General features: G+C 38.6%; 1 protein-coding gene across 1 annotated transcript in view; it reads right to left on the reverse strand.

The window, feature by feature from the left end:
- Window positions 1–331: 331 nt before the first annotated feature.
- Window positions 332–17103, reverse strand: part of LOC145766151 (basement membrane-specific heparan sulfate proteoglycan core protein-like) — a 42208-nt gene continuing 25436 nt past the window's right edge. Inside the window, exons 37-66 of the mRNA XM_082577809.1 lie at window positions 14959–15084; window positions 14555–14704; window positions 14033–14178; window positions 13770–13899; window positions 13273–13430; window positions 12696–12830; window positions 12220–12346; window positions 11823–11957; window positions 11446–11574; window positions 11184–11324; window positions 10735–10890; window positions 10425–10550; window positions 10027–10145; window positions 9577–9718; window positions 9114–9265; window positions 8782–8905; window positions 8443–8561; window positions 8012–8150; window positions 7757–7872; window positions 7298–7439; window positions 6907–7088; window positions 6238–6505; window positions 5698–5940; window positions 5213–5565; window positions 4216–4405; window positions 3779–4023; window positions 3364–3463; window positions 3110–3276; window positions 2010–2325; window positions 332–1699 (exon numbers count right to left, since the gene is read on the reverse strand). Of these exons, the coding sequence (XP_082433935.1) occupies window positions 1470–1699; window positions 2010–2325; window positions 3110–3276; window positions 3364–3463; window positions 3779–4023; window positions 4216–4405; window positions 5213–5565; window positions 5698–5940; window positions 6238–6505; window positions 6907–7088; window positions 7298–7439; window positions 7757–7872; window positions 8012–8150; window positions 8443–8561; window positions 8782–8905; window positions 9114–9265; window positions 9577–9718; window positions 10027–10145; window positions 10425–10550; window positions 10735–10890; window positions 11184–11324; window positions 11446–11574; window positions 11823–11957; window positions 12220–12346; window positions 12696–12830; window positions 13273–13430; window positions 13770–13899; window positions 14033–14178; window positions 14555–14704; window positions 14959–15084 (5006 nt within the window). The 3' untranslated portion in view covers window positions 332–1469. The remainder of the gene's footprint in view (window positions 1700–2009; window positions 2326–3109; window positions 3277–3363; window positions 3464–3778; window positions 4024–4215; window positions 4406–5212; window positions 5566–5697; window positions 5941–6237; window positions 6506–6906; window positions 7089–7297; window positions 7440–7756; window positions 7873–8011; window positions 8151–8442; window positions 8562–8781; window positions 8906–9113; window positions 9266–9576; window positions 9719–10026; window positions 10146–10424; window positions 10551–10734; window positions 10891–11183; window positions 11325–11445; window positions 11575–11822; window positions 11958–12219; window positions 12347–12695; window positions 12831–13272; window positions 13431–13769; window positions 13900–14032; window positions 14179–14554; window positions 14705–14958; window positions 15085–17103) is intronic.

Here is a 17103-nt window from a genome sequence, read left to right on the forward strand (position 1 = left end):
CAGAGTGCGTGCTGTGCGAGCATTAGGTGGATTGTAGCCAGGGTCGTTGAAAGGATAATTTGGGCTCGGTAGCAATGCGATCCTCGGGCCCCAAATCAAGACACTTTAAAAAAAACGCACTGTATCCAAAAAATACGCGGTGGTTTTTTCCAGTTTCCCATCCCCTCAAAAAAGTTACTGTAGTCATTCAAGGCCCGGTTCTAAAAGCACCCCCTGTTAACGCTTCTGGCTGGGACGTTTGTATCAATATGTATCATGGCCTACTTAGTAGGATACCTACAGTTTTGAACCATTATTTGTAAGCTTAAAGAATTCACCAAATCATTTCTTGTGATAAAAACACATTACAAACGTTTTAATTGCTTCAGGAATAACATAAAACAATCGACAGCGGTTTTAGAATTCATAAACAGTTGCACGATTCATATCAGGAAATTCACTATAATTGTTTGGCATCAAAAAACTCGAGATCAGCTTGGTTCTCCCAGTTGGCTAAAATTCAGTTACATTTACATTGAAATCAGTCTTGAATGATGTTGAAACAAGATAAAAAAAAATCCTTGCAACGTCAATACACAAAAAACAGGTACTGAAATTTCTGTAGCCTACATACAACTCTACACAGAGGCAAGATACCGACTATGCTGACGCAATTATATAGAAAATAATATTTGAATTTCAGATAATTAAACAACTGTTCTGACTTGGAACATGCTGCTTTTTCAACATGATATTCCATCGGACAATCTCTACGAATCAATCTACAGAAAGTCAAGCGACTGAGCAAAGAGTTTCTGTTCTTGACTTATTTGTTTGTTCGATGGAAAATACGACACAAAACAACTTTATAAAAAGCAACTGAGATACGAAAACGTATGCTGCATCAATAAACGTTAACAAGTTTAATACTGACATGCAGGTTATGACATAGGATGGCACTGGGCTAAAAAATGTGAACTGCAGTTTCCTTTAATAGGCTCGCTTGAAAAATTAGGCGCATTAATAAGTAGTCCTAGCTGAATTTGAGAATATAATTTTCACAAGTTTTCAACTACATTGAATACAAAACATTTTGACACAAATTGTCTCTTACCGAAGCTATCAACTTTTCATATCACACATAATCCCTTTTACGGAGTGTAAACCTTAATGTGAAAACGTTGATTGGCCTGCTTATTGTGTAGTAGTTGATATTCAAAACCGATGATAGTTATCCCCACACATCATATATTTACGAAAATTAGCAACGTATGAAAAACAAAAACGTTACAGTGACAACAAAAACCACATGAGCACATGAGACAGACAGCAAGGCAAAATTGTGGTTTAGACATCACGTTCAAAATAGGCACGTTCAAATAATCTTGGGTCAACATCAACATGTCAGAATTGAGTCTTTCAAGTACCATTTGTTGTTATCTTCTCCTATTTCACTTAAATCAACGCAAAGACTGTGGTGAAGGTTTATCTTAGTTGACATTAGCTTCGGACAAAGACATGCACGTCCGCACATTAATTCTTTCTAAGGTACCCGAGCGACTGAAATCTAGAGCGGCCGAACTTGAATCGTCTAAATAACTTGCTCCCAACTCGCTTGCACGAGCAGTGGATATCGCGGTTAACCGAACATCCTTCAAGCAACCGTTGAAGCCAGCGGTATATCGTCCAGCTGTCGCAAATATAACATCAGGTGCACCGCCTGTAAATAACAACTTGTCAAATTGAGCAATAACCTATTTCGAACTGTTCAAACGTTGCTTCAACGTAGTTTTAATAACAGCTATATTTTTCTCATTGACGTTTGAATAATAAACCATTGTCAGTGTACTAATTAAAAGAGACTATGAAAAAAATTGCTGCAATCAATTTCACCTAATACAGTGGTACCGTAATGGACTAATGGTGAACTTGTATGCAGAGAACCAAATGTTCTGTACCATTCGGTGCATATATGCTTATTTGTGTAAACAATAAAATAATATATGTTGGGCAACTAATCTAAAACGTACCTAAGTAAAGCCGCCCCGGAGCGTTGACAGTGCTATGCAAACCACGTGACTGCGTGGCCACAGGTATTGGCATGTCGTCCAACCACATGAGGGCGAGAGAGCCCCGCCTGACGATAGTGATAGTGTGCCACACGCCGTCCGAGACAGGGAATGTGCTCGTGGCCTTCGCTTGACCTCCTCCCAAGTCGAATCTGTAGACAAGATAGGATCCTTGGACACCCATGGAAATGAAATCTTTGCTTCGGGATCGACGCCTGTCGGAAGGACGTCTCTTGTGGCGTGACCGAGATGCCGCATTCAATTCAGTCACAAGATCCTGTGTGAAACCAAATTTTAATAATCTTGACCAAGATAAGATTAAACAAAGGTTTGCAATTTAATTAGATTAAATGCTACTGGCAGCGACCTTGTTTAAAGAAAAAGGTATACAGCTACGGTAAAACAAAAGCCAAATATTGAACAAAATTCACAACCAAACAACAAAATTCACAACCAAACAACAAAAAACCGGAATCAATAGCTTAAAGTCAAGCATCAACTAAACCATTACAAGCCAGTAGATACTTTTTAGCATCATAGAAGCAGAAAAATAACACGAAGCCTACAAAATACATTAAAATATTATTCCAGCATGCGCTAAGCGGCATGTCATTCTCAAACTACAATTATTTGTAAAACTTCATATTATTAGCTTTAGTTTTTTTTTTTTCTTTCTTTTTCTAGTTAAGAGGCATTTGGAGTATTTTTTTTTGTACAAACGCTGTTGAAGGAACCTGTTTTCGCTTTCTCGCAAGCCCACAATAATTCGTTCATCAAAGCTTTTTTAAAAGTGACATGCACAATTTGAAATAGATGGAGTTTCGCTTTTAGCAGCATGATCGTTGCTTACTTTACAATGTAGACATTAACGACCTGTTTTAGTTCTCTGCGGTAGTAGCGGTTTGCACTACCTTTCTGAACACAGTTCCCTGGGGATGTGCTATGACAAATAGCACATTACTAGGGAACAGTGTTCCGAAAACTAGTGCAATTCACTTTTACCACAACGAACTGGCAGCATCAAGCATCTACATTGTGAAGTACGCAATTTGAAAGTTTACCTCTCCGTGAAAAAGAATCAAGCCATATGGTTCGGTGGTACGAAAACGAAGACTTATTTGCTCAGCTGCTTCATCGTGTGGGAATACGCTGGCATCGAAGGAAGTATATGACGAACCAGTGAACTTGGCAGAGTACCGGGGTTCTGAAACCGTGCGCAGAGTTGCGTCTGTGTGAAAGATAACAGATTCTGATGTTACTGGAAATCTATCGCTATTCAACTTCTTTTAAAAACACGAAGTTCTATGTCACTCACCTTTAGGTCTGGTGGCAGCTTTGGAACGTACTTTGCATATCCCTATGTTTTTCTTTACAAATGAGTCGTCAAATGGGACGTCCATGCGATCAATACTCAACTGCAAATGTATTTCTGTTAAATAGTGAACAAAAGTATATTTTGACAGGTGTCAAACCCACAGCAGCAGATCGAAGTGCATAATTAATTCTACGCCAAAAAACTTGAACTGACTCACGTAAGAATAATTCTTTTGTATTAGTTTATCTTCATTGTGTGGGCACAGAAAGCATGAAAACTTCGACTTTTTAAATTTAAAACTGTTTTTCATAAACGTTTTAGCAACATTATTGGGACCATTTAACAAAGAAAGTGCAAGGCGTAAATTTAAATATGGTTGCTTGAAAATAAACAGTAAGGAATCTACGCTTCTAACCGACTCTACACATCCATCAAATCCATCGCGGACATTTGTTTTATCCGGAATATGTTCCCAAAATTTTACTCCTCCAATGTACAGCGGCTCATCTAGACGGAGCTCCTCCGGTCCAGATGATCTAGCTCTAGCAACATTCTTTCCATCCACCTCCAACTTTCCTCTTCCTCGTCTTCGGATCGCGCGAATCGTGTGCCAAGACCCGACACCAAGAGCAGAAGTTGGTGCACGAAGGATGGTGATATCTGATGCATATTATTAAAACGCATCATTCCAAGCGATAAAATATTGCAGCAACCTCCGCTGTCTTTTGTCTTCAAATGGTGCCACAAGCTCGACACAAAGAAAAAATTATTCAAAAATTAAAATCAATCGCAAAGCTACTTTAGACTTAACTTATTGCAAGATGAATAAACATAACATTAACTTTCACTAACCGCGTCCAGTGTTGAATCTGAACTCAAGAGCATTGTTCCTCATCGATAATGAGAGGAACGGTGACCGACGAGATGTTCCTCCACTGAAGAGGAGCAGACCATCAGCGTGGGAGCGACGACGGATCCTGATCGTGATGTCTGTGCGGCGAAGCTGGGATGCTCGGACAGTTCGCTTCATCATAAACGAATCCTGAAATTTAATTGATAAACTCATCAATGTAACGGTGGTTGGAAATTTAAGCAGGAATTAGGGATAGCCTGAAAAAAATACAAATTTTACTATTGCACAAAACCATGAATTTACTTAAGGTTATCATTACTGTAATCGGCAAAGGCTTCGTGCAATGAGTGTTAATTTGTAATTTCTTTTCAACTGGCACTTTCCAGAGGGCGAGTTAGCCTAAATATATCAACACTGTTACTATAATAAGGTCATTACTTCGTAAAGAGGCTTACCGCTAGTCGATGAGCTGACAAGAGATCACTGTATTTATTAAATTTTACAGTTTTTTTTGGAAAATTTCGAGTTAGGTTTAATTGGAAGGCATTGGATTATTTTTGAGCTGCTTGATAAAAAAAACTATATTTTTCTGGAAGTTTACAGATCATCTGGCAATACTTTTACATAAGCCACCGTACTCTCAGGACTAAGGTTGACATACTGTACATTGCCCTTTCCGGAACGCTCTTGATTTTCTCGAAGTTACACAGCAATTAAAAATGGTTATTTTCTGTAAACTGAATTTTCTGATTAAAAGCGTGATTTACAATCATTTTTGTGCCGCACAGTGACAAGCATTCCCGTTGATTGTTGATTACTCTTCATGCAGGTTTGATTGCTTTGATTTGATATAAATTCGGTTTCAACACAAAGTGTCAGCTCTGGCTTATGTGTAAACCTTAATATAATATAAACTAATACTAAAAATAATATAAACCCTTGCGACATTTCATATCCTTGCCCCTTCATAAACAATAAAAATGCAACATAACGCACTTGAGTGAAAGAGATCGGGCCCGATATTCTGTTTCCAGAAGAGGCTTCAGTTGAATCTGGTGTTGCAGGTGAAAGAGGGGCTTTTGTTGCTTCTGCTGCCAACAGGTGAACTGGAAGTTCTAAACTATCATCCTTCCTTGCCATCATGCTTGCTGGGTGGATCAGCTCACCGCCTCCGTGGGCAAAGAGGTTGGAAAGAATGCTGTTGGTAACAGGTGGTGGCATGGTGGCGATGGTCGTGGTGGTAAGAATGTTCTGGCACAGCGGGCCAACGTAGCCGACGTCACATTCGCACTTGTAGCCGAGTTGACGATCCAGGTCAACATGGCAAGTACCGTGGGAACCACATGTTTCTGTCGTTATAAAATGAGGCGTTCAAAATTAAAGTAGAAAACTATCGAATCCTCTAAAACATATCAGTTTGGTTAAGTTACGTCCAGATGTTACAAAAATGTTACATTTCATCTATCAGATAGCTTACAAACCTGCCGAACAAATTTCGTCTTCCTTGAACTGACAACTATCTCCGATGTATCCTACGTCACAATGACACACGTGACCAGACACAGCGTCATGTGACTCAACGCAAGTCGATTGATTTTCACATGGAGATCTTTCATCATCGGATCCACAAGTTTTGCACCGAACGACTTCAAACTTCTCAGTCACTTGGTCAGAGGAACCGATGTCGATCGTTTGGGAGCCGATCTTTAGTTGACTAATACAACCTGCGAAATCAACTACCGATTTAACAGAATAGGTGTTTGTTCATAAAAGTTGGAGTAACTTTTATACATAAAAAGTCTCGCTGATTTTGTTATCAGCTCTTCCAGGTGCATTGTATTCAGCTGACGATTCTATTCTTCGCCTGAATGTTTGGACAAGACTTCTTTGTTTTCGTTTCCCATTTAATAGATTTGACAAGAAAAAGGTTTTGTTTACACAAGTAAAATTATCAAATAAGCCTAAGGTTAAGTAACCAAACAATAAAAACAACTTTGCAACTTTCACAGCAACATAATTACCATAAAACCCAGAGTCTGGTCCAAGATGTTGCAATGGCTGAGGAAGCGTTACCAGCGCTGGCACGCCGCCGACATAGAGATCGCTTGACAACTCTAATCCACGGAATTCCCCGGGGGATCTCCCCTTTACAACTTCGTCATTGTTTAGCAACAATTCCCCCTTTCTCTCCATTCGAGACACAACAACAGTGTTCCATTGTCCTTTCGTTACCATCGTTCGGCTGCTTATCGTTACCGGTCCAGAACCGACGTCGTATCGAAATTCAACCTAATGATAAGGAATTATTTTGTTTGAAACAAAGCATCAATCGGTAAGCTGTCACAACTACCGTATAGCCTACGAAATTATACATCCAACAACAGATGACTTTTATATACTGTACAGTAACTAACAATATCTCTAAAAATTCTACACAAAGTTTTTTTAAGCATTCTTTTTATTTGCTGTAGGTTACTTATTCAAAAATGTTTAACTAATTTGCATATCTACCTACCACTTTAATACCATAAAACTGCATATAAGCTGTAGGTTGCGCTGTATTTATGTCTGAATTAACCTTAAAGCTGTTTGTCCTAATTATTTTGTAGAAACAATATTTAACATGTGCTATGTAGCGTAGTTATAATAAATAGTAAAAAACCACAACATTTCAAAACGGCTAAGCTTACAATGCCTTGGGACAAGGAAAGACTGATAAAGTCCTTGTTAGTGCTGTCGCTGAAGAACAGTAATCCGCTCAAAACATTCGGTCGAAATGAGACTGTGATATTGAACATTGTATAGAACTTGTTTTCGGGTATAGCAACAGCTATGTATGACAAAGGTGTCTGGGTGAAATATGGAATCAAAGCTGTAAAAGAACAAACAATATATGATATAAAATAATGCATGATAAGAACTTTTGATTAGGAAAAATGGCATGCAACAATGCATCATCAGTGACTAGGGACATCAAATTATTTTTCTAATTTTTTACTATGACATTACTTTGCAAAATGCTGGGATTTTTCCTCAATCTTTTCGCATACTGCGTCAGTGAATGAAGACATAAACACTCACCATGAACATAGGCGTGAACGCTGGTGCTGTTTGTTCCTGCTGGATTAGCAGCCGTGCATACGTACACACCGGAGTCGCTGACACTCGTGGATTCCAATCGAAGTTGTCCTTCACTAACGGTAGATCCTATCACTGTTCCGTTCTAGAAAGTTTGTTTGTTTTTACTATTACTAAAGAAATTATTTCAAAAACAAATTCCTAAGTTCATCTATGAAGAGATCGCTCTAGAGTCTAGACTCTACTAGAGTCTATGTAGATTATAGAGATTGCACTAATAAAAGATCCTGTAAAATAGATTTCATTGTACCATATTCCAGCATTGACTTTTCAATAACATAACAGTGTTTCAGTAACAAGATAACAAGGATAACAGTCATGGCGCCTTATTGAACCAAACAATGCAAATTGTCGATAGCTGAGAGATCATGTATTACTTCTCAAAATCTTAGGTAGCTTTACCAGTTTTGTCCATGTGATATTGGGTTCTGGTGTTCCCCCTGCTATGCAGTTAAGTAAGAGACTGCCCCCAGACTGGAACATCATTTCAGATTCTTCAATTCGAACACTGGGAATTTCTGTAGAGACAAAACAGCTGCAACAGTTTGAAAATAAAACAGTTATATCTGATCATGATATATCGACGTGAACAATAATAGAGAGATAAAATAAATAAACAAAGCAGCACACTGGCACAACTACACAGTACACACTTACCATAAACAACCACAGATTTTTCATCTAAACTGCTTCCAGCACTGTTTGAAGCAGCGCAAGAGTATACACCTGTGTCCGATGAGGTCAGCTTTTCGATGGCATATTCTCCTTTCGAGTTTAATTCGATTTCTTGACCGTCCTACAGAGGATTAGTAATGATGATTTGATCTTGACCATACCCTACAGACTGTTTAAAAACAGCATCACTTGTGTGTTTTTGTACGTAAGGCATTGAGGATGAGTTAAGGTTCGTAATGTGGTCAAATCGTAAATATACTCGTACAAAGTTGGAAAAAATACGGCAGCTAAACCCTTATCAGGGGATGGAGGAGGGCGGTAATAAACCATACCATTTTTATTATTCTTCACATCAAAGCAATGACAATTTAGTAAAAATTAAATAGCAAGAAAATTTAGTTTTATCACTCTACCTTGAACATTTTAACAACTGGCGTAGGAGTACCGGTAGCGTTGCATGTCAGCGACATAGCTTCACCTTCTCTCAGAATAGTGCGACCATCTTTGAGATCAATTTCAACTTCAGGTATCGCTGAAATTATACAACGCAGTGACTGAAGGTACCAGACCATGCTTGTAACATACTGTACAAATCAATATCGAGCATGTTTTTATTACAACGTTCTGTATTGTACAGGTAATGCATTAGCATGTTGCAAGACCTCTGCAAGACTCATATACCTTCCAGTAGAGTTATAGGTGAAGCAGAAAACAACATTATTTTTGCCATGAATCTTTTAAGAACTGCCCACCTTGTACCAAAAGTGTAACGGAATCAGAGGATGAACCCGCTGCGTTAGAAGCCGAGCATTCGTAAGTGGTTGCATCGGAAAGTCGGATGTCGCTTATGCGAAGTTGTCCATTTGTTGTTGCAAACTGAAATGGAATCGTAACATAGCTTACTGTAAAACACAATTTGGCATGACGTCTAAAAACAATTTTCGACAACAACGTGCTTCTTGACCATGAACAACCGAAACTAAAGTGCCATACTTTGGTCGTTTGTAAGTTGCGTGTTTGAAAGGTTGTAAGCTTCAGTTGTCGTCTGTTATCAAAACGCGGATGATGTAAACGGCAATCATACCCTCTCAGAGTCCACAGCTCGTCCGTCAGCTCTTTCCCATCGAGGTTTGACATTATTCGCATCGCCATTGACCACAACTGCGCAGTGAAACTCAGCTGTTTGTCCCACCACCGTGGTCAGGGTTCGAGGTGTCGCATTTGTCACTGGTGGTCCTGAATCAAAGATACATTTTATTACAAATGCCACGTCATGATGATGTTCTCCTTTCGTTTCCGAAGATGGCCAACGAATCAGAATCAGGTTTTGATATGTGATTGGCTTGAATGGGTGCGAAGATGACCGATGAGGTGTATCTGTGTCAAGTCATGCACTTGAGACAAAAAAAACATTACTTCAAACAAGCTGTGTTGTTGAATGGAACGTTTGGTCACAAAAAATGATAAACGAATTAGCGTTACCTTTGTTTACAAAGCATGTCTATACGGCAACAGTTGATGCTGAATTGACTTTGAAATTTTCTTACCGGCCTCTTCAATATCAAGCCTTGATGTTGAAGTCCCGGCCTGATTTGTGGCGCTGCAAGTATAGGTTCCCACGTCACGGGCAGGATCGAACTCAACAATCGTCAGCTTACTGCCGGATATCAGCGGCGACGGTGAACCGGACTACAAGCAAACAGTGGTATTGATACAATTGAATTTTCCTTTTAAGTTTTTTAGCGTGTTTCATCTGGAATTACCCAGTAAAATCTGCTCTGTTATGTGCTGAATTAACGCACAAAATTGAGCAGCGAGTCAGGCAATATCAAAATATTGTTGAATTAAGAAGAGTGGTTGCATATTAAAACATACAACAAATAATTGTTGCCAAAATCTTATTCAACAAAACTTCACGATTGAACAAGATGCTTTTAGCATCTCCATTCTCCAGTAACCTTGATAAAGGCAAAACTTAACACTAAAAGAGGCGATACCTTTGACCAAGAGTAAGCTACAGGTCCGCTGCCTCTCACGGCCACGCACGATATGTCGCTAGTTTCTCCAGGAACCAGGAGAAGTCTGGAGTTCGGACGAATTTCCAGAAGAGGAGGAACTAAAATAATACACATTTTAGAGATTTAAACATTCAGGTTAACCTTAATTTTTCAGCATCAGCACAGTAGTCAAACCAAAATGTTCTTAGCATTCGAATTGAAGAGAAGTGACACTTCTATTCTTAACAAGAAGTTTGAAACTATACTTTCCATTAAAGCTGTTTTACGAGAAAAACATACGAGAAGGTTTTACCTAGTTGGTACGCAATTAAAAAAAGGTACGATAGCCTACTTGCTTTCACACAAAAAAAAAATGCATCAAACAGTAAATGACCAACCTAAAACTTTTATGTCAACTGTTTTTGCATCTTGTCCAAGGCTGTTTCTAGCAGAGCAAACATACTTGCCGTCGTCAGCGTCAGTAGTTTCAGGAATGTACAATATTCCGTCACTTTGGCTGCTCCCTGAACAAATACAAATAAATTAGAAAAACAGTATAAAAATGCATGTTTGTGTGAAAACAAATATACTGTAATTAATATAAAAAAGTGGTGTAACGGTATTGAAAGGGACACCTGTAGAAGAAAAGCAAAACGCATGGTAATAATAAATGAACTACGTATTCGACCCATTCAAACTTAAACAGACCTTCGGGCAGTTCTCCTTCCACTTTAGACCAAGAAATTGAAGGTGGGGGGTATCCAGAGGCACCGCAACGCAGACTAACCGGTTCTCCAGCTGTTAATGTTGCCGTGGACGACTCTATACTGACTACTGGAGCTTGACGAATCACTCGCTTGTGCACTGCATCAAGAGTGAAAGTGGAGGTTTGTATGAAATTTTGCAAGCAATGACGTTGCAGAAAAAATAAGCCGACTTTAAATCTAAAATTAGTAACAACAATGAACATATTAACGCCTAAATGAACAGACAGGGACCACAAGCTTTCCATTTTAAAGTTTCAAAGCATTTAAGAGATATGAGCTGATTTTCACTACTTTCACTTAGGCCTACTCCAGAGAAAGAAGAAACTGAAATGACAAGCTGTGAATATACAGTACAACAGGTTTGGTGAGATCCTAGCCAACAAATCATACCCATCAAGACTACTTTCTCCTGACTATGTCCGCCTTCATTTGTTGCCCGACAGGAATATTCACCAGCGTCAGCCAAGCTAACCCGTCTGATCGAGTAGAAGTTACTTCGGAGTCTGTAGTTTGTCAGCATTTTGGGTGAACCTTAGCAGATAAAAATAACTGTGTCGGTGAAAGGCACATTCTTACCGCGATAACTCGAGCGAAATGATACGATTCAATCAAATCTGTTACAAAACCAAGAAGTATTACGAAGCCAACCCACCTCTTCCAGTGACATTGAGCCACACGACAGATGGGGGCGGATCGCCCACTACTTTGCACACCAAGTCAATGGAATCACCTTCAGTCATATCGATGAACTTAGCAGGCTTGACAGTTATTATTGGCGGTTCTGAAGAAGAAAAATTCTAACAATATTTCCACAAATATGAGTAAGTTCAATATTATTACGGTAAAAAAGTTATAACGCTCATGAAAGAGATGATGTTTGTTTCAAAACAACACCTAAATGTTGCACTTTACTGTAATGTAATAACAAAGCAAAACATTTAGCAAAACCTTTCTAAGCTTATAAGCTTGTAGGCCTACGACACTTTTTTTCCGCAAACGTATTCAAAAGTAGACTATCAATTAACTTACGAATAACGTAAATATAAACGCCAGCTTCCCGGTGGCCAACAACATTGCTGGCCACGCACATGTAACTTCCTGATTCCTTGGTCGAAATATTTTGAAAGTTCAACTTGCTGTTCCCATTGCTCAAAAACGTGTTCCCTGGAAAGCGTTCAAAGGTCAAAAGGAAAACAATTTAAATTTTCGAAAACAATTTTTTCAAGTTAATTAATTGAGATTTCTTCAGAAGCATCATGAAATGTGAAACAAAAAGTAGACTCAGGCTGAACTGATTATCTTTCATTTTGCATTTTTACTCACCAAGTCTATGTGTTATGAGGAAATATTTGAATGCAAAAAAGGCCATGTTTTTACGTTAAGTAGACGATTCCAAACGTCTGGAACTTATTCAAAAGAAACATACCAGTGAAGAGTTTCTGCTCGGAGCGAAGCCATGTAATGTCGGCATCAATCTGGTCAGGAGCGAGACAAGTGAACGATGCGGCCTGGCCGGCTTTCACCTTTAGTCGTCGACTTGGGGTGATGACAACCTGATGAGGTTGGGAAAGTTACGTGTTTGAGCAATAGAAAGGTGGACGTGAAACGATAATCATCATGATCAAGTCCATGAGCATCTCAAATTATGAAGATTGAACAAATGTTCTATTTATAAAAGATTTGACATAATTTCATTCAAATTTTCGTTTGAAAGTTTTTATACTGATTAAAGCTTTTGATATTATAACATCACTAACAAACAATTTGGTATGAAAAGTAACTGACTAATACATGTTTAATTTTCAGAGTTATGCGTCCTGTTATTGAATCATTTTTGGAATATCATAATATATCAAATCGCGTGTGACCTAGAGCCACTCAATATTTCCGAATTTAAAATACCTTTGGCAAGTCCTTCTTCACAACATGTACCGTCATCTTGCTTCTGGAGACACCGTGTCGATTGGTGGCGACGCAAACGTATTTCCCAGCGTTGCTTTGTCGAACTTTGTAAATAAACATCTTTTCACCGACAACCTGAATATTAAAACATAAATGTTGAAAACAAAATCAAATTTGCCTAATGCAGAAAGTCGAGTCTACAGTATCACCTAGGCGCTAGCAAAGGTCGGTTTCACTCCCTTTGAGAGGGCCTGGATGTATCTTGTGAAGAAAATCATGATGTAATTGATTGATGAAAATATCTCTCTTTCCTCAATGCAAAGCTCTGACAAGCACAAGTACAAACTTGACTTCGACAAAAAAATTTTTACATTTAAGTCATATTACAAGCGTAATAACGTCAATTTCAGTTTACAATTAAAATGTGAGATGCATGCTAAAAAAGAGAACTTAAAACTACATTCATAACAATTAAAAAAGCGAAACACCTGCATTGAAACGTAAACGATTCTATCCCAGACAGCAAATCAGCCCTTTTTTTGAAAAAAACACTGATTTGCTGTGGGGATCTACCAACCTCGATGTTATCGTCCAATTGTGATCCGTCATCTGTCTCCCACGTGACGCTAGGCACTGGGTCACCACCCACCACGCAGGTGATCGTGCTGTTTGTACCGACGTACGTTGTCACTTCTTTGGGCTCTGTTCGACATATTGGTTTGCCTTGGTGGTTGCCTGAATAAAGTAAAGGTGTGAAAACAAAATGAGCAAAGTCAAAAAACTACGGTCTATAGTTTTGAGCCTACATACATAGCCTACGCACGCCGGAACGGTGCCGTGTTATACAAAGTAGTACAAGGTACAAAGGTCTGCAAAGTAAGCAGCCTACAAAGTTGTAGTAGTTATAGAATTAAAAAAAAAAAAAAACAGTTTGTTTCAAAAATGCAGTCAAAGACATGAAACCGTTTAATCCTCTACTCTGGTCTGTAAAAGATTTCATGACAACAATTTCAATAAATTTTTAAAATATTATTTGTTGAAAAGTTTTCCCAATATTTTTGTGCAATCATGTACCTCTTTGGTGGATTGTAACGCGAATGAAGCCACTGTCGTGGCCGAACAGGTTGTCTGCCGTGCATTGGTAAATCCCCTGGTTTGCTGACGTCACATTTGTCAAGCGCAGCGTACCACCGGAAGCAACCGCCTGTTCAATACAGCAAGAAAAAGTAAATTGAAAAGTGAAACTCATCAAAATTTCATCGTAAATGAATAAATCAATACACTATGTTCCCAATTCTTTTTCTTCGATTTACAACAAGATGCTTCTGTTAACTCACATTAGATGCCAGGTCTCGGCCTCGCTTAGACCACGTGATCTCCGGTGTGGGATCACCCGTAGCCGAACAACCCAGTTCCGCATGATCACCGACAGTCAACGTCACTTCCGGCGTGAGAACTCGAATAGTTGCAGGTACTCCTCTTTCTGCATGTCAGAAATAGTTTGACATAACGCAGTTTACCATAAAACACAAACACGAAATGCAATGGGAAGCAGCTGCAATCTTTTATTATTTCAGTACAGCAATCTCAAAACCAGATCTGATTTTTGCCTTGGTAGCTTTGTTACTGGGAAAGAGCATTTTTTATAAGTTTTCAAATTGTCGAGCATGTCGAGTAATGTTTTAGGCAGAAAATACAAAAAGGATCCAGTTCACTGACAACGTTAGTCATAGAAGACAATCCATTCCACCACTACCAGTTTAAAGCATCCTCGCGGGTGCAGTGAGGAATCGAAACGTCAAATAACTCTGTTTCGGTTTCAGGTTTAGATTGACAATTTTTTTCACAGCAATTTCTACCTTCGACCTCCAAAGCTCCAGTAGCTTCAGCCACCCCGTGTAAGTTTGTGGCTCGGCAGAAATAGAGAGATCTGTCATCCATCGATGCAGAAGGGATCATCAGCATATTCCCTACCGTGTGCACATTATTGGACATAGCCCGACCGTCACCTGAAAAAACAAAAACAAAAAACGTTTTCATAAAAATCCGATCGTTTACAGTATACGACGCTATTTCAATGTTAGAAAGTACACAGGCAATGCACAATACAATAAAGTATCCACAGCTTAAAAATGTTTTTAAACATTTGACACATTCATTTCACTATTATTGTATTTTCTTGAGAATTTACACAAAAAGTAACGCATTTTGCACTTGTTTCCTTTAAAACATACAGCTTCGTGCAAAAAATAAGCTTCCTTACCTCGTCGCCACTCAATCCTTGGTGTCGGCTCCCCGCGCGTCACGCAGTAGAACATGGCATCCTCCCCGGTTGACACACTTTGATTTTTTGGGTTCACTTCAGCTGTCGGCCTCATAGCTTCATTACCTGGATGTTAAACATCTGATCAAGTAAAACAAATAATTTTTTTCCGGGGGTTATCCTTTCTCTATCTTAGGGGGTTATCTCTAGGTAAGAGAGCGAGTCGTTTATTGAAACAAGGCTGTAGGATTAAGGGATTTAAAAAGACTGAGTGGAACATTAAATGTGAGTGCATGTCGTCATTCCGGTGCGTGTGAGCACCACCAGCTGAATGTCAAAGGCGACGTTATTCGTATCGGTTTGCAATTTTCACATTTCTTGAAATTTGAAAACATTATATTCTTCATAATTTATCCACTTGTGATCTTCGCGAAGTGAGTTACAAAGTATTTTTATGTTGCCAGATTTATAGTGAACTGCAACAATTTTTGTTTGTTTTTATTCGATTGTTGTTACACTGCACTTACTTGGACGAATATTTTCTAATTCAGCATTTGGAAAGAGTCAGACAAGTTGATTATTATCTTTTAAAATAAAACTTGTGTGTGTGTAATTACACACACCAGAAGGATGAACTACCTTTCATACAAAGATAAGTTTTCAAATACGATTTTAATGGACTGATTACAAGAAGTTAAAAACCAGTGCATGCATGCAATCACACGAGCTACACTACAAATGCAATAAGATGATTCACTTACCCACCAGAACACAAACTGCTAAGAGAAAAAACTGTCCTATTTCATTGTAAAACCAACTCTTCAAGTTTCGATTTCAAATTAGGTTTGCTTTTTTCTGCACATTAACTTCCTGAATGGATGACACATTCGAACCTCAAAATTGAACTCTGGCAAGCTTTTATAGTCACTGGTAAGGTTTATTTTGTTATCGACACAGCAAAGACAAATGACAATCAACGTTCAAACAAACGTTTCACAGAAATGTGAACAGTAATGCACAATGTAACACGATGATGCAAATGCAATAATCGACTTTTGTCACTTGACTTATACAAAATATTTTTTTATTCAGTGACCTAACTTCAAATTTTCGTCAATGGGAAAAAGCAGGTTCAATTGTCACACTTTTTCAACAAATGACGTATTTTTGGCGCAAAATACAAGCACAAAGAGGCCCTTTAGCAACGTATTCAATACTATCCTCTTTGATACAAACCGATTAAAAATCGGACCCAACGTTGGAACCGAATTAATCACCCGCTAAACTGTAGCCTACAGAGCATCTTACCAGACAGCAAATCAATCGTTTTTTACCTAGATTCAACGCAAATCCATGTAAAAAACGACTGATTTGCTAATCCGATAGTCACAGAAAAAAATTTGTTAGCCCGAAAGTAGGCTATATTAGGCTACGCCACGAAAAGGAAGTTCGATGTTTGATGCTTCACAAATTTTCTAATCAACTAACTTACTTTAATTAAATGCAGTGATTTATAAAAACTAAAACAAAAATGCTTTTTTTCTCCAGAGAAGATTCTGTTTGTCGACAAAAAATTTACAATTTTACATCTCCGGATGAGGGGTGATGGCAGCACAATTACAGCAAAGATGCAGCAAAAAGAAATTGCATGAAGAATCAAATGTACACAAAAGCCTGCTAGTCATTCATTGCGAAAGTTAACATGTAAAAATCGTGTCACTTGACAATATTTTGAAGTTAGTTGCCAGTCGTTGGTCAGGATGAATAGAATCAGCAAAAGGCAAATACATTACTTCAAATAACACTCCAACAAGTGTTAAATGCTGCCACAGGCAAGTAATGCGGCGTACAACGGCTTGGCTTTTGCTGCAAGAGCGATATGATTTGAATTGATTACCACTGCGATTACAGACAAATGGTTGCCCTTTTGTCATGGACTTCTAAATAATAGCATCTGGACTGGAAACTCAGTGGGCAACATGAGGCCAAACAGTTGGCCAACAGGGTTAGTTACTTGGCTGTTGGCCCACTGTTGGCCAACTGTTGTACCAACTGTTTGGCCTCATGTTGCCCACTGAGTTTCCAGTCCAGATGCTACTATTTAGAAGTCCATGTCTTTTGTTAATGCAATATGTTAAGCTACAC

The sequence above is a fragment of the Aplidium turbinatum genome, chromosome 1, assembly GCF_918807975.1.
Source record: "Aplidium turbinatum chromosome 1, kaAplTurb1.1, whole genome shotgun sequence".
Classification (NCBI taxonomy): Eukaryota; Metazoa; Chordata; class Ascidiacea; order Aplousobranchia; family Polyclinidae; genus Aplidium; species Aplidium turbinatum.